Genomic DNA, 17,694 nt, shown 5'->3' with positions numbered 1-17,694 from the left:
TTGAGGATGTGTTATATATAGACTGCTGAATAGATTGACTGTCCAAAGACGCTTGGACCCAGTCTTTAAAAACCTATTTAGATGCAACACTGATACTAAGTGGTGGCAGCTCCAGACCTCCTTGGCCATATATCCAGCATTTTCACATAGGTGCATATCCTCTTGTTTCTGCCATAGTTGGTGACTGGGGTATCACTAAGGAGTGCAATAGTCTAGCATTTTGTGGAGAGCTTAGAAAAGCAACTGACACCTCAAAAATTTACTTGGATATAATTTGCATGAGCTTTTGACTGTTACCCGACAGCTTGTGGTGACAAAGTATTCCAGCGAACCTACTTTTCTATTTTACTGGCCTAGTGTATTCATATTCACAGGAACCGAGAATGAGGAATTATCTTGGGCATGATCCTGATTTTTTTTGTTTGGTAATGTTGCCGCCCTCTTTTAAATCAGTGGTTATAGAAATAGGTTTTTCAGTCTATACTGTAGTTCTACCTCATGTAGTTCCAAATTACTCTGGATAGCACTAGCTAGCATCATTCCCAGCCACAGTTTTAATTTATCTGGAGAGATGTGTAAATGGAGCTCCTTTATTGAGTTGGAAGCTAAGCATCAACCGGGTATTTCCATGGGGCACTAAAATGATGCAAACTATTGCTGTCTGCCAGGGTTTTATTTACCAACTTGTGTTCCTTCTGTTTCTGCAGACTGGTTGGAGGTTTGTCAACAACCTGCTAGGCTGCAGTGTGTAGCTGGGGTGCTGCATGTGGCTTTAGGCTGTGTGTTTTACAGGCTTGACAGGAAGCTACGTATCCTGTGATTAGGGTGAACACCAGAAAGGTATTTGCAGTTGAGAGCTGCTTCTGTATACTGCTGAAGGGGCTGTCCTCTTTTCTGCAGTATAAGGAATTTCACTGCTGTACCAGCAAGAACACATCATAGGCTCTTTTTCAGTGTTGTAGGGGCTGTTAACTTTTGCTGTAGGTAGGTAGTTGCCAAGCTACTTGAAGTTCTTTCTCAGCTTGAGTTGCCCATCAGCTTATTACTTACCTTTCCTAGACAGCTCTGTTGATCTTTTTCCCCCTCTGTTGGTGTGTGTGTGTGTGTGTATGTGTGTCTGTGTATAATTTTGTCAAAGAAACATTGTCTTGTGTTTAACCAGGTCAGCTCCTTGCACTCTGGGGTGAATAACTTCTGGTCTAGATTTATGAACTGAAACCATTTGCCTTGACATAAACTGTTCCTGCTGCTTCCCCTTAATGTGTCTCCCACCATACGCATGCAGTTTTGCTTCAATCAATTATTATAATACTTGCAATAAACTATTTATATTTTCTTCTTATAAGCTTTTTCCCATGGGAAGGAAGCATGGTGCTGGGAGCTGAAGCTATATAATCTCCTTTCCTCTGTAATATGGGATAGTTTACAGTAACTAATTTGATACTGACCCACTCTGGAAGCAGTTTGTAGTTTTGTCCAATCTGTAAACTCACCTTGACTGTGTAAGCATTGGATCCCCTTCCTGTCAGTGTGAGAGATGGTGTGCATCCTGCACCCCACCACCACCAAAAAAAGAGCTAACATAAGCCTATTTCCTAATCTGATATGTATGAATTCTCTCTTCGGCATTTATATGAACACCAATAGAAGTGATGTCAACAGGAAGCTCAGGGGTTTTTCAATGGTGGGTAAGCTTAGTATGTTAGAAATGGTCCATTTACTTCAAATAGTTTCTGAACAATGGCAATATGGTGGAGTCTTTGTAGGGTGGGGGAGAACTGCTAAATCCCTGAAGCAGCTTTCCAGGATGATAGTGAAGAACTAGAGGCAAACTGCACTAGCATTGTAAATTCCTACCAGAGAGGGAGCAGAATTTGCGATACCTAGCAGAACTACCTGAAGTAGTAGCCACTGGGTGGCAACAGAGCTGTGTTGCATTGTGGCACACCCCTATTTTTTAGTGTTAAAGGAAGGGATGGTTGAATAGACAAGTCTTTGATTGCTTAAAAGCCTTGTTTCATATAAAAATTTCCACCAAGTGATGGAGATTTGGGGCAGGGTGTCGGGGGAGGGCAGTGATAAATCCATGTTGATTAAGGGTTATGTAAACAAAAATAAATAAAACAATAAAAAGGGATACTGTTTTTCATCTCTTGTGTTTAAGATGGGTAAGCCATAACCAAAATAAATACTTAAAGGGGAAAAATAAAATATTTCATGTCTCATTGCATGCTGTCTATATGGAGAAGACAAAGGAGGCGGCTTTCCATGCACCTGCATCAGTGCAGGAGCAATCCCATGCCACTGAAATGTCTACGAATGAAGCAATTTTGATATGAATTACACCACCTGGTGCCAGATTGTTTCCAACTGATGGGACGCACGCCAATCTATGTGGTTGGGTTCTACCTAAATGGTTGATTCATTCACATTCCTGAGAGATTATGGGCAGAATCCAATGAAGTAATTCAGTTAGCGCAAGGATTTCTGGTTGTGCAGTGAAACTTTCCCTCATGTGCCCTCCCCAAATCTACTTGGGAGATCTGCAGACCACAGGGGGGCATGGAGTGAGAGGGGGTACGGTAATTTCTGTTACACAGCCAGCAGTCTTTGTGCTAATGGCACTACTTTGTTAGATATAACCTTACATTATTTACACTGAAAAGATACTGGAAGAATGGCTATGGTTCATTTGAAGTGTAACAATTCTGTCTGGGAGACCTTACTGTTTACTTCCACAGTAAAGTATAAGTCTGTGGGTGGGTCACCCTTAATAGAAAACAGAAAAATGAATTAATTAGCGCCCATTTCAAGATTTTCTGGAAGCAATTGTGTGGGATGCAACAGACTGATGAAGGAAAAAAGTTATTGGCCTCATTTGCATTATCAGGCAAGTGCTAAGCAGGTTAGGTCGCTGAACAGAAGCAAGCCCTGTTGTATGGGGTAGATAAAACCAGATTAGGATATATAGTGTCTTTAGGAAAGTTTCACAGGAGAGGAGTGGGCTAGAAGTAAATGTCAAACGAGAGGGCTGTAATCATTTCAAGCCAAGTTCCTTAGGCAGCATAATACTGATTGGTGACTTCTTCACTTTGGAATTGCTACTGTTTGTATATCACTAGTATTAACAACAAACAGTACCAACTGTATGCCATCTGAGATAGTGTGTGTGTATATAAAGGCACAGAAGGGAAGCATCCTGCCAGGCCCCAAAGCAAGCTGCTAAACAGATTTAAAAAGAGAAAAAAGAAAAACATTCAAACTCTTCCTAAAACAATGAACTGAGAAATACCATTAGAACCACATAGGAATTTTAGCTGGACCCCCTTTTGTCAATTGGTGCTGAAAGTGGTGGAAGTAATGAGAATGGAGGTACTGTAATTCCCACTGAATTTGTGGATGAAGTTCCAAGTGTCTATGAATCTCAGATTGAGGCCGGGGGGGGGGGGGGGCTGTCCCCATACCTTTGAAAGGAGTTAAACTGGCTTTGCAGAGACTCAAGTTGTCAAAATGCTGTGTGGCAGATGGTTAGATTTATTTTTTACAGACAATTTAGGTAGATGTCTGAAGTTGAGAATTTCCTGCCTCCATGCAGTTTGAACTGGGGGTACCTTGTAGCTCTGTTTCTACTAAGGATTCAGTTGACTTTGTCATATCATAAAGCCTAAAGACAAACAAGAAGGCATGCAACCTTCACTGAATGTTTGCCTGTTTGGAGCCACATGACATATTCCCATACAGCGTTGTGTGATGTTAGCCTGATGGCGACTTTTCTGCTGCAAAACAAGGAAGGGGGACAATTTGCAGTGGATCAGAGGAAATGCTTAATTCCCACCCCGGTGAAGGAGTAAATGTGCAGAGGGGCAGACCATGTCTGTGCTTTCAGTGCCGGTGTAATGCTGACTCACACCCTTTCATGGATGATGTGAATAGCGTGCATTACTGAAGCAGTTTGCACATGTCCTTGTATAAAGTAGGGAGCACCATGCAGAAAGAACCAAGAGAGGAACGTGGATCAATAGCTTGTTCTCAAAAGATAAGGCACACACTTTGTGCTAGCAGTCTTCTCCAGCATTAAGTGTAGAGCTAACAGGGAAATGTGTTGCATATCCAGGCAAATATGTACCTAGCTGAGTCAGTCAGGTGATGGCGGGTTGTTTTGGGGGTTTTTTAAATAAAAATACAGTTCTGAGCAAAGAAACGAGCTGGAGTATACAACCAACCCTGCAGCATCAATTTTTAAAAAAATATTTATTAAATTTTCCATTTTAACAATCCAATAAAAACCCCATTATCTGCAGCACCAATTGGACTAGGCCTTGCTGAAAGGATTCACATTACAAGCCCAGTCCAAATGCATAGCGATAAATGGGAATGTTTGATGTTGGGAATGAAGCAAATGCAAAACAACTCTTTGCTGTGTTGCTGGTTCCATCTGGGCTTTTAACAAGATGTAGAAGGAAGACAGTTGCTGGAGGTGAAAATTGAGAACCACACAAGGTAATAATGCCTGAGGGAATGGTTCGTTGGCATTTAGATGGCCGCCGCAGAAAGTATCTAGCTAAAGGTGCTGTCAGTAGGGCGACTGGCTTCCTTTTGTGCCTTTTATCATGGGTGGTTAGGCTTTGTGGCATCGAATTTACAGGGATTAGTAGGTCATTGAGCCAGCACGGGCAAATCAAAATAAAAGCGGTAAAAAATAATGCAAGGAAGGGGGAGGGCACAAGCAAGCCTCAGAAAAGGGAATAGACAACTCTGGTCTCAACATCTTGTACTGAGTGGGTTGGAGGTTCTTAACGGGGGGGGGGGTGAAATGTCTGTGCTGCTCTCAGAGAGTTAAGCTCTGCTGCCAGGAATTTGCAGTTTCTCCCTAGGCCGCGGGGGATGGAAGAGGGCGGGAGAGCGGGCAGGCTATGCAACAAGTGGAGAATTCTCTATTGGCCTCTGGAATGCATGAGCTGAGCAAGGGATTCTGTGGACACCCAGCCTTATGTGAGCTGTGCCTTGGCTCTCGCTGTCCCTTCTGGGGCAGCCGAACCGGGCGATGGCTTCATCAGAGCGGCTCCCTGGGATGTCCCACCACCGCGACCTCTGCCGCCGCACCGTTCATCTGCTGAGGAAGATGCGCTCAGAAGTCAGTAGCCTCCTGGAGTCCTACGTGAGTCTTTTCTTTGAAACTCTTCTTCCCACTCTCTGCGGCTCGGATGTCTTATTTGCTTAGCCTCAAAAGCTCTGGCCACCTGTTTTCTTTGAATTTTGAAAACAGGGCTTCATTTCAGAGGGAAAAAGAACCCTGTTGATCTTAAACTTCGTTGAGCTTTCTGAGGGAGCAAAATGTTTGTCGTTCCACTGTAAGGAAAAAGTGATGCTTTTGCACTGATCAGGTGTGTTGCTTAGCTGAGTGTGGAGCCAGGGGAGCCTTTCCCTTGAGAAAGCATAATGGGCTTTGTGCTCTTTCTTCTCTCACAAATTAGACCATTTTTACCAGATAAGGCATCTTAATGCTCCCAGTATGGGGTGCCTTTAATTTGGATTTCTAGTGAGATTCATAATGATAGATAAGTGGTTGCTTTTCCTAATCAGGGCTTAGTTAGAGCCTTCTGTGCATCAGGTTATTTAATTTTATTCCAGTTGAAACTGTTAAGCCCCTAATCTCTACCTGGTGTTTCGGTAAATCCAGCCCTGCAGAGGGCATCTAATCTTGATGGGAAGGCACCGGTCAGCTCCTCCTCACTCCCTTTGAAAGCAGTCTTCGTAGTTTTATATATTTAACAATGAAGGGGGAAATGAATCACTGCGGCACAGAATCAAGTAATTAGAAAGGGCCGTATATCTTCCCGAGTCCACTCCCTGCCCACAGGCAGAACCATCCACCCACAACTCGGCTGGCGCTTTGTTACAGCAAGGGCAGAACAAATAGCTCCAGATAACTCATGCAGTAATTTTAAGGCACATTTGTTGCACATATTGGGGGTCAAAGAAAAATAAGGAAGACAAGCTGGAAGGGGTGTGGGACTCGTTTCCATTGCCAAACCTTGGTGGTCCATCAAAGCAATTGTCCCAGAAGGAATATTTTGGAGCAGTCTTGTCATGGTAGGAAGTAGGTTTTCCATCCCTATCAGAAGTCAAGGCAGAGTTCAAACCAGGGGCTTAATTTAATTATTTTGTAGCAGACCTGCCCTGGGGCAGGGTAGGGGTGGAAATAACAGGATAGGAACCGCTCGGTTCCTATAATATAGCGCCATCTTGTGGAGACTACATGTATAACATCCTCTTCTTGGAGTACCTTTGGAATCCATATCTGAATGAGGTTTACACACCTCCGCAGACTTTCCACACTGTATACTGTAATTATTAGTTATTAAGTTATATACTGATTACATGCCAAAATTGCCTAAGCGGTTTGCAATTATAAAGTCAATCTGTAGTTAAAATACAGTGCACAATAACTCTAAAACGTCCTGAATTAAAATATACAACAAGACAAGCAATTAAATAGCATAACTGTTAAAATACCTAAAAACTTGATAAAGTAATAAAATCCAGTTCAGGGGAATGCCAGGGTGAACAGTTGTGGTGTAACAATTGCCTCGAGAAAAATATGGGCAGAATTTCTGAAAACCTTTTTATTTTCCCCACCTACTTGCTCCCTTTCCGATTTCTTTCCTTCTAGGTTGAGAAACAAGGGCTGGACAAAAACTTCAACCTGGACTCGATTGACGGCGTGCCAACAGCTGGCACTGAACAGTGGAGCGAGATTTCAGATGCGGAGCGGCTAGCAGACAACCTGAAAGCTTACTGGGCATTTCAGATATTACTGGATGAAATCCTGGAAGAGCAGAGGTCCAGCTTGAGCCCAGACGACACAGCTTTCCATGAGTCTATCCAGTCCGTTGTGCTCCAGGTCTCGGGTCTCGCTTACCAACTGGAGGAACTGATGGCGATGCTGGAGCACAATGTACCAGCCAAAGAGTTGGGAAGTATCAGAGATGCTGGTGGAAAGGGCTCATTTGAGAAGAAAATGAGGGGCATGAAAGTACTGCAGGAGCTTGCCCAATGGACTGTCCGGTCTGTCCGGGACCTGCACCATATCTCCAAGTCTGTTCAGACAGGCGCCATCCCACGTTCGAGTCGCCGCCTAGCTCAAGCCCAGAAGAAATGAGGCTGCTCTTCTCTGTCGAGGGTCTTTCCTTTCCAAAGGCCGTACTTCCCTCTCAGCTGTGGTGTATTGGATTGATACAGTATGGTCAGAGTGAGCCCTCTGATGAGAGAGTAGGAGTGACTAGCGCTTTTCAGATTATTTATTTCCTTTTGAGAAATCCTCAAATTCAAGCCGCATACCAACATTAATTTTGGTGTGGATTCACACAACCTTTGACGTGGAGACTTCAAACACCACATGCCAGTTGTGGTTGACTTGCACGCACTTTGTTCCGAGCATTCAGGGTGGCTTGCAGTATCTGTAGCTTTAGAGAAACCTCAGAATTTAATCTGGAGAAGATCAGCCAGCAGGTATACAGGATGAACCAGAGATTTCAGCCTCTCCTCTTTTCCCTTCCCACCACGTTCTCAACCCTGCAGTCTTATTTGCTGTTACTGTTTCTTTGAAGTTCTCATCAAAATCCTTTTTGACTTCCACGCGCTGGGAGGGGGAGAAAACCTTTACTTGAGTTTGCCTTGACAGTAAGTCATCTGAATCCACCTCTGCTGAATTTCCCTTGGGCAAATTCAACTAAAGTGATTATGTAAGCTGGATCCAATGAAGCATTGTTGTGGGTTGGACTAGATGACCCTCGTAGTTCCTTTCAATTCTACAATTCTGTGATTCTATGCCATGGTACATAATAAAGCCCTGCTCAGATCTGGGAACTCACAACTTGTCACAGGCATCTATTTGGCTGTAGTCAGTGGTGTCCTTCTGCAGCCTTACGTTGCCCCCGGATCTGCTCAAGAGGGTTGGGCCTTTTAGAAAAGTGTGATAAGGTAGCACTGGAGACTACAGTAGAAAAAGTGAATTTGCAAAATTAGCTCCCCACCCCCTTTCAGCTCACAGAATCCTCCCCTAGTATAAAGATTCTTCCATTCAGGGGAGGGACACTGTACAACATGTAGGGTTGTATGGACCCTTTGAAGTCCAGTTTGTCCCAGTTCACCTTGGGGGTTCTAAAGTGGATCACAATCAGACCCAGGTCATGATCTGCCTGGATCAGATCAGGTTACGTCTGCTTTGGAAGCCGGCTTCTGCGGATTCCTCTCTCCAGCCCTGGATACACAAAGGCTAACAGTTGGGGAAAGAATATTTGTTGGCCTGGAGATCCGACAATGCTCCGCCACTTGGAGTAAATAAAGATGAAAACGTGATGTCCAACAAATGGAAGGAATTAAAGCCACCCCTTTCAAGTTCTCAGTTTTACCATTACCAGAAGAAGTTGTATAATCCACTTTCCAGGAATGCTTCCTTCTGCTTATGAACTGGAACAGGATGGAGGGATAAGAGCTCCTGCAGGCTGCTTTTTTTTTTAAGTGCCAGGCAACCTAATGCAAATTCATTGCTAATGCATTCACTTCAATGAGAGGATATTATGGAAGTGGTGTTTTTGTGTCTGAATAGGGTTCTAGAATTGCCTGTGCCCCTGGTGCATTCTTTGAAAAGTCTCACAGCAGGCTCCAGAAGACCCTGTTGCTTCCCATGGAAGGCTGGCTGTCGACAGAGAATGCTGCTTGTGCGCCAGAAAACTCCTGCACTGAACCTGCTTTGCTAATGTTTTGCGCAGGGACAAGTGCTTCATTTACGCAGGAAAGGGGCCCATTTAATAGTTCTAGGCTCACTGACACTGAAACTATATTTAACCAAGGCGTTGAAAGACTGTATACAAAAGCAGATTAGTATTTTCTGGAAATGGCTGCTTCCAAACCAAAGCAGTTGGCATTTTGTTTTTGCTAAACTAACCGGTTAGGTTTATTACATAAGGCTGCAATCCTCAGTAGACAGAGGAGTAAGCGATGTTGAACATATTAAGCTTTACTTCTCAGTAAATTTGGAAATGCACAGCTTGGCAATGAGCTATGTGGCTGCAATACGTAGGAGCAAATCCTACTGAACTCCATAGGAATTATTTCTGAGTAAACATGGATAGGATTGTGGAGCTAGCCACTTAAATGAACTGCTGTTTTTTCTCTGGGGAAGGTGCAAAATCTCTTTTTTTAAAATGGATTTAATATATAAATGTGTACAGATTGGCTAATCATTCATGTGGATCCTTTAATCTATGCCAACTGCTATTTAAAATGAGCTAAAGGAGAGGCGGGGTTTACTTTTTAATCTGCATTGGTTCTATGTTCTTGGAGCAACTGGCATGAATGAATTAACTCTTAGGGTGACTTCTCTGAATGTGTGTGTGTGTGAGAGAGAAAGGGGGTGGGGAGACTTCAGAGTGTCAAAAAATCCCAACAGGAAATGTTAAATATTCGGTCCAGTGTGCCTAATTCAGAAGAACGAAACTAAAAGTGACTAGAATGAGTTGTTGTTTGGGTCGAAGACTCTTTTAATTGATGGGGAAGAGTTTCTGCCAGATGATCTAGGGCAATTATAAAAGAACAGAGTGTTCGTTTACTGCACAAAGGAGATGGTAAAGGGGCGGGTTTTTCAATCCATCTCTCAAATTAAAACCGGTTTGGTGATGGAGAGGGTCTGCGTTACATGGCTTGCACTAGCGTCCTGGGATTCTGCACCAAATTAATCAAAATTTTGCTCTCTGACTAAAAAGATGCAGGATTGTAAGTCCTATTTAGAGTAGATCCATTTAAATTAATGAATCTAAGTTGGCCGTGTCTATTAACTTCAGTGAGTCTACTCCAAGTGAGACTGGCATTGACTGCCACTCATAGATACAACTCATATATTTAACCAGCTTAACTGATAGGAGTCTTTTGTTGAATCTGGTGACAGAAGGAAAGAGACAAATAAGGGGAAGAGCAACAGAATGTCTGTGGGAAGGGGAACGTGACTAGAGTCCTTTGCATTCTTTCTAGGGAATGATCACCATTGAAATCAGTAGGATTTACTTCTGTTTAAACATACTCAGGATTGGGCTGGGAAGGTTATGAAGGAGAGCCAGGTCACACAGAAGCTCATTCCCTGAATAAAGGTAAAGGTAAAGGGACCCCTGACCATTAGGTCTAGTCGTGACCGACTCTGGGGTTGCGGCGCTCATCTCGCTTTATTGGCCGAGGGAGCCCACGTACAGCTTCCAGGTCATGTGGCCAGCTTGACTAAGCTGCTTCTGGCGAACCAGAGCCACGCATGGAAACGCTGTTTACCTTCCCGCTGGAGTGGTACCTATTTATCTACTTGCACTTTGACGTGCTTTCGAACTGCTAGGTTGGCAGGAGCAGGGACCGAGTAACGGGAGCTCACCCCGTTTGCGGGGATTTGAACCGCCGACCTTCTGATCGGCAAGTCCTAGGCTCTGTGGTTTAACCCACAGCGCCACCCACGTCCCTTCATTCTCTGAATACTGGACTTTAAAAAACCCTGTCTACTTCTGCTGAATAAAGTTGGGCTTTTTTTCTTTCCCAAATACGACTTCCGCTGAATAAAGTTAAAATTCCCAAATTCTAATTCCAGATTCTGTGTAAAATTCAGCACTTGTGGCAAATGCCCCCTTATCTTTCCTTTGAAGGTGTGTTGGGTGGGGTGTTTTGCTTCTGCTGCTTTTCACACATGGGGAGTGAATGTCAAAGGGCAGGTAATGCTTGGAGAGGTTAGACTAGCCTTCCCCTATATGACGTCCTCCAGATGTTGCCAAGATTTAGCCGCCAGCATCCCTGACCATTGGCTTGGCAATGATAGCAGGGAATGATGAGAACAGGAGTCCCATCACAAACATCTGGAGGGCACCAGGCTGCAGAAGGCTGGGTTAGACCAATTCATATTTCCATAATCCATATTTTGAAGGAGCTCCTCTGAAGGCTATGACCTATTTTATATAGAGAGAAAATAGTGCTCTTTCATTGACTAGGATTCAGACTTCGCATTCTACGTATGAATGGATGGGCACTTTCTGTTCCTAAAAGTGACTTGATCTAGCAAGGGGAGTGATTTTTGTTGATTTCCCTATTCCCCAGTGCAAGTTCCCGTGCTGTTCTAGAGAGTCCCCCCACCCTCTGGATCAGATCTGCATGGAAAGAGGAAATTAGCGAAACATATATGAAAGGCACAATTCAATTTCCCACTAAAGGTCACCTTTATCTATTGTGCTGTTTCTAACTTGAATATTTATATTTATGCTATATTTTAAAATGTGAAATGTTTCTTCTAGCAAGTTTTTTTAAAAAAATACCTTTAGAAATGTATGAAATCTATAATTATCGGAGGTGCTTCCTTATTTTATATTGTGAGTTTTGAAGAAATGCCTCCCATAATAAAATTTTGAGTTTTCTAACTTGGAAGCAGAGTGAAAATATCACAGTGGCTTCCCAGTTGTGATCTCACTTGTTGCAAGAAGGCTTTCTGCATCTAGAAAAAGAATATAACATTATTAAGAGGGTTCCAATATGTAATTGGTTGAAAATTTTGATCAACTAAACATGCCCCACAGTTACTTGGGCAGATTTTATAGAGCATACATTTTAATATAGGTAATTAGAAAAACTGCAGATGGCAAGTGCAGTCTTGGGAGAAGCATTTCCCTCCTCATCTCTCCCTCATTGGAGAGACTGCGTCTCCTAAGAACATGGTGTCTAGAGCACATGCATCATCTAAAAGGTGGATGGGGGAACCTGTAGCTCTCCAGATGATTTTTGACTCCATCTCCCATCAGCCCTAGCCAGCATGGCCAATGGTCAGGGAGAATGGGAGTTGTAGTTCAGCACATTTGGAAAGCCACAGGCTCCCTACCCTAATCTGTAAACAAAGTATGCTTACTATATGCTACCCATTTGTAAATTTAACCAATTAATGGATTACTCACCAAACTGATGTGATTAAAGATTTGTTGAATTGTGTGAGAGCCCTAATTATTGATTGCACCAAAGTGTGTTAAAATAATTTGATTAAATAAAGTTGATTTATTTTTTAACAGGATATTGTTCTGGTCTTGCTCTTTGTATTTTCGGTGATTATTCAAATAGTCTGCATTTTAAAGTTGTGCCACTATTTCAGGATGAATCTTCTGTGGGTGTTGAGTCGAGAAATTAGTGGAGCTGGTCTTCTTGCAGCCAGCAGAGTGCAGCTATAGGAAAATGCACAAATTAGCCTCTTCTGCCTGTGGAATTTTGCCCATCATAAAACAGCAGCACTTTGGGCCAGTGTTTCCTGGGTGCTTTGTTCCAAACCCAAGCATAACCAAGGAATCTCATTGCTCAGGATTTTATCTCCAGTCACAACTCCTGCTCCCAATTATCAACATTTCTGAATCGGCTTGGTTGCCCTCATAGTGAGTCATAGGATGGAAGAGAAGAGAAGATCCCATGTCCTATAGTGCAGTTTCTCATGTGGGCATTCTTTTGGGAGGCTGGGCAGGTAGATTTGGGGCTGAGAGCTTGCAGTACAAGTTATTCCTTCCGGTTGTTGTTGGCTAAATAAGGGGAGTCAACTGGAAGCTAAACCCTGTGGATGAATAACAGTACAGTGGTACCTTGGTTCTCAAACGCCTTGGTACTCAAACAACTTGGAACCCAAACACTGCAAACCAAGAAGTAAGTATTCTGGTTTGCGAACTTTTTTGGAAGCTGAATGTGCTCTGTTTTTAGTGTTACGCTTCTGATTTGAGTGTCACACTTCTGTTTTGAGTGCCACGCTGAGGTCTATATGTTTTTGCTATTTATTTTGTGTTTTTGTTTTTGCAGCTTTTTTGTTTCGTTTTTGTGACTGTGTGGAACCCAGTTCAGCTACTGATTGATTGATTGATTGATTGATTGATTGTGTGACTGCAGTACATTGTTTATTGCTTTCATTTTATGGATCAATGGTCTCGTTAGATAGTAAAATTCATGTTAAATTGCTGTTTTAGGGGTTGTTTTTAAAAGCCTGGAATGGATTCATCCATTTTGCATTACTTTCTATGGGAAAGCACGCCTTGGTTTGGAATGCTTTGGTTTTGGAATGGACTTCCAGAGCGGATTAAGTTTGAGAGCCAAGGTACCACTGTATATTAATGACGGTGATAACACACTCCAAAACACTTCTTAGTGTCATACTAGGTCTTGGGAGAGCAGCTTTGAAATCTCCAAGTAGCTGTGATGACTGCGATGATAAAATGAAGAGGGGGAGAAACATTACACCACCTTGAGCTGTAGTAATAATAAACCAAATCACAATTTCCCTATGAGATTTTCACCACCTTTCCATTCTGAAAACTGACGGCTCAAGGCAGTGAACATCAGTGGATCCACACTGTGGAGGTGTGGGAATAAAATGTGAAGGGTGAGTATTTATAACATCTTGCTGTGGGGCACATGCATTGTACGAGGCCAAGGGAAGGGAGAAGGAAGAAATGTGTTAAAGCTGCACCCTGTCATTGTTCTTAGGCATGGGTAGGCAAACTAAGGCCCGGGGGCTGGATCCGGCCTAATCGCCGTCTAAATCTGGCCTGCAGATGGTCTGGGAATCAGTGTGTTTTTACATGAGTAAAATGTGTCCTTTTATTTAAAATGCATCTCTGGGTTATTTGTGGGGCTTTCATGGTGTTTTTACATGAGTAGAATGTGTGCTTTTTGTGGGGCATAGGAATTTGTTAATTCCCCCCCCCCAAAAAAAATATAGTCTGGCCCCCCACAAGGTCTGAGGGACAGTGAATCGGCCCCCTGCTGAAAAAGTTTGCTGACCCCTGTTCTTAGGGGTTAGGAGTTCAGGGAAGTATTGGGGGGGGGGGACGACAACAACCTGCCGTATACTGTGAACTTTTCTCCAGTCAACTTTCTGTGGGGCAGCATAATGCCTCAAAACCAGCCCCTTGAGTCAGAGCCGACAATGCACAGTGAAACTTGAGAGCCTGTGGTTTATGTATTGACTCCTGGTCCCGCTGTAAGTGACACTGTCTCCTTCCATCTCCCTCCCTCTCTCTTTAGTAACCAGAGTATGAAACCCATGACTGATTCGAAACTGAGCGGAAATAAACACTGAGGCTGAACCAAGTGTTCAATGAAGCTTTTCCTGAGACTTGCGGTAAACCAATGAAAGAAATCTCCCATTGGTGAACTTGGCAATTTTCGAAAATAACATAGCATTAGTTCAGACCTGATTAGCTTGGGAATGTTCCCATGGTAAGAGTCTGACTTAATTAAACTGGCTCTTTTCTATTCATCTTGGTGCTTGAATCCTGCTTACAGGATGACCTTCAAAACATGACTCTCAGTTGCCTTTCATTGCTCCCTCTGATGGCACTGGTGCCTGCCTGGCCAAACAACACCATCCCTTTGGGTAGCAGTTGCGGGAAATCACAGGTAGACCGAGAGCTGCTGTGCTCCTGTCCTGCTTGCAGACTTCTTCCCACAGGTGCTGTGAGGACAGGAAGCTGGACCATTGGCCTCATCCTGCTGGCTCATCTTGCGTCATGTTCTTAACACAACCATTAAGTGAGACACAGCTCTCTTGTCTGATGTACAAGAAATAGGTTATTTTTTCTTTTTGATGGTTGATTACAGATTACCAATTTAGTCACCAACTCCCCATTTTATGAATAGGCAAACCTAGGTGCCCACAGAGGTATCAAGACTAGCAGACCAGTCTTGGGCACCAAAGCCCCCGTTAGGGAGAGCAGTTAAGCATGGTTTTGCTTCTGGTCTTCATGTAGAATTTGGAAAAAGGACCACTGTGGAGTTAAAATGTTTTACTTGTCCCATACATGTCCCTTTTCCTGCAGTTGCCATGCCTGGCGGTTTGCTCAGTGTTTAATGGGAAACTCTCATATTGTTGTCAAGCTGTATGCTGATGTTTTGTGTTGTCCTGTGTTTCTATAAAATGGGCTCTGGCCATTCTCCCTAAAGTACTTTGAGTGTAAATAATATACAGTGGTACCTCTGGTTACATACGTTTCAGGTTACATACGCTTCAGGTTACAGACTCTGCTAACCCAGAAACAGTACCTCAGGTTAAGAACTTTGCTTCAGGATGAGAACAGAAATCGTGTTCTGGCGGTGCAGCGGCAGCGGGAGGCCCCATTAGCTAAAGTGGTGCTTCAGGTTAAGAACGGACCTCCGGAACGAATTAAGTGCTTAACCCAAGGTACCACTGTACACTTTCAGTGCTCATTTAAAGTACAGTCATACCTCATGTTATGTTTGCTTCAGGTTGCATGTTTTCAGGTTGCGTCCTGTGGCGACCCGGAAGTACCGGAAAGGGTTACTTCCAGGTTTCGCCACTCGCGCATGCACAGATGGGCAAAATGACATCATGCGCATGCGCAGAAGTGGCGAATCACAAACCTTTTCAGGTTGCAAACGGGCCTCTGGAACGGATCCCGTTTGCAACCAGAGGTACCGCTGTACAGTTGTATCTTGGATCCCAAATGCCCTGGAACTTGTACATTTTGGCTCCCGAAGGCCGCAAACCTGGAAGTGATTGTTTCAGTTTGCGAACGTTCTTTTGTTACCCGAACGTCCGACGGGGCTTCCGCAGCTCCTGATTGGCTGCAGGAATCAGAAGCCACAAGTTGGTTTTTGAATGTTTTGGAAGTCGAAAGGACTTCCAGAATGGATTCCATTCGACTTCCAAGGTATGGCTGTACATGGTTCTTCCCCCCTCAAGGATCCTGGGACCTGTATTTTGCCCCTCACAGAACTACAATTCCCAGCACCCTTAAACTACAGTTCACAGGATTTGCAGGTGCTGGGAAGGAGTAATGTGCTTTAAATATGTGGTGAATAATGTGGATCTGCCCTTTGGGGAAACACTTTTAAAAATATGAGGCATAAGTATTTATTTCAGACAATTCTCCAGGAAGGTGGCCAGCACTTCAGGTGAAGGCTGGCTGAGTTCACAGTGGTTTTCTAATACACACTGGGGTACAATCACGTGGCCCCCTTTTGATCTTGGGTATTAACTCAATAAGAACAAGAGAGATTATTATTTAGTTAGTGTCTGTAGTGTGGATGGTGCTTAACGGAGTTATATGGGCAAAAAAGACACATCTCTGCCCCCAAAGCGTGTAGATTCCAGGGTGGGGAGAGAAAAGGAGGGGGCACTGCGGTTTTGTCCATGATGCAGTGCTTGGCAGCGCGACACAGGAAGATCAGATTGCAAACAAATGTGTCTTGAACTGAATTCTGCAAAGTTCCCATCGGAAGCCCCGCCCACCCGTGACTTTGGCTCCTGGTGAAGGCGGCGAGCAGCTGCTTCATCTGGAGCAAGAGCAGCTGCCACGAGGAGTGACTCGGCGTGTGCTGACTCGCCAAAAGGGTCATGTGCCTGTACATTGTCTGCTCCACCGTTGTGCAATCTTCCTATCCTCTAATAGGATGGGAGGGCAGCTCATGCATCCTTACTCTGCAGTCTGAGTAGGACAGGCGCAGGTTTATTCTTGGCAGTGTACGAAACTGCAAGCTTGTCTGTACAAGTACGATTTCCAGCCCAATCCTGAGGCAGGAGAAAGGGCTGCAGCGCAGTAGCTGAGGCTTTGCATGAAGAAGGTCCCTGGTTCCATCCCTGGCACCTTCAGTGGCAGCTGAGAGCCATAGCTGTCAACTTTCCCCTTTTCTTGCGAGGAATCCTATTCGGAATAAGGGAATTTCCCTTTAAAAAAGGGAAACATTGACAGGTATGCTGAGAGCACACTGAAAATTCTGGACAGCCACTCTCAGTCAGTGTAGGCGACACCGCAATGGGCCAATGATCTGGCTCCCTATGAGGCAGTTTTCTGTGTTCCTGCTATGATGCCATATTTATTCAGATACAAGTCCCACTGGGTTCGATGCATTTTACTCCCAGGTGTGTATGCATAGGATTGTAGCCTCGGACTCTTTTTTTGGTTGCTCCAAAATATTCTCAGAGGAGAGGGTGCGATGCAGTGGGCAGGCTATTGGACAGCACCAGCAATACCTGTGTTGAAATCTCTGCTGGGCTATAGAATTTAGTGGGTGGTCTTGGCCTTCAGCCTCCTGCAGTGAAAGGCAGAGCAGGCAAGAGGCAGCCATTGGCCTCCATCCACATGTTGGAATGGAAACCTCTCCGAGTGAGGGGCACTTCTCTACCTGTGTTAAGGTCGCCGTGTAATTGAGAACCCTGAAAGATCAGGATTTTCCATTGCACAGGGAGTCGTATGATTTGATGACACAGGTACAGTATTTAATTCACCGATTGAATTTATATACTACCTTTTCCTCCAAGGAACTCAAGGTGATGTACGTGATTCTGCCCTCTCCACTTTATCGGTACAACAACCTTGCGAGGCAGGTTAGGCTGAGAGGCAGTGACTTGGCCCAAAGTCGCCCAGCAAGCTTCATGGCTGAGTGAGGATTCGAACCCAGGTCATAGTCCAATATGTTAAGCAATACACTACCCTGGCTCTTTCAACAGGACCCCCTTTGTAGAAGTCCCCCTCCCAGGCCCAGGGGTGGGGTGGGGTGGAAGAGGGGACATGGATGACATGACAGAGCAAGCAGGGTTAATACACTCATTGCTGTTGTCTGGCTCATGTGGTGATGGGGGGGGGGGCAGGAGAAGAACTACGAAAGAGGGCTGTTCTCTCAGTCTAA

General features: G+C 44.2%; 1 protein-coding gene across 1 annotated transcript; it reads left to right on the top strand.

The window, feature by feature from the left end:
* Window positions 1-4,907: 4,907 nt before the first annotated feature.
* CNTF (ciliary neurotrophic factor) lies at window positions 4,908-12,085 on the top strand. Its single transcript, XM_081171244.1, has 2 exons — window positions 4,908-5,158; window positions 6,674-12,085. The coding sequence occupies exons 1-2, from the start codon at window positions 5,045-5,047 to the stop codon at window positions 7,160-7,162; spliced, it is 603 nt and encodes a 200-aa protein (XP_081027370.1). The 5' UTR covers window positions 4,908-5,044; the 3' UTR covers window positions 7,163-12,085.
* The last annotated feature ends 5,609 nt before the right edge of the window (window positions 12,086-17,694 follow it).

This window comes from Podarcis bocagei (genome assembly GCF_964188305.1).
Source record: "Podarcis bocagei genome assembly, chromosome: 1".
Classification (NCBI taxonomy): domain Eukaryota; kingdom Metazoa; phylum Chordata; class Lepidosauria; order Squamata; family Lacertidae; genus Podarcis; species Podarcis bocagei.
Note: the sequence above shows the minus strand (reverse complement) of the source record. Positions and strands in the feature narration are given on the sequence as shown.

Coding starts and splice junctions, on each gene's coding strand:
- CNTF (XM_081171244.1), top strand. CDS start 5,045: ATGGCTTCATCAGAGCGGCTCCCTGGGATGTCCCACCACCGCGACCTC. Junction 5,159..6,673: donor GTAGCCTCCTGGAGTCCTAC/GTGAGTCTTTTC, acceptor CTTTCCTTCTAG/GTTGAGAAACAAGGGCTGGA.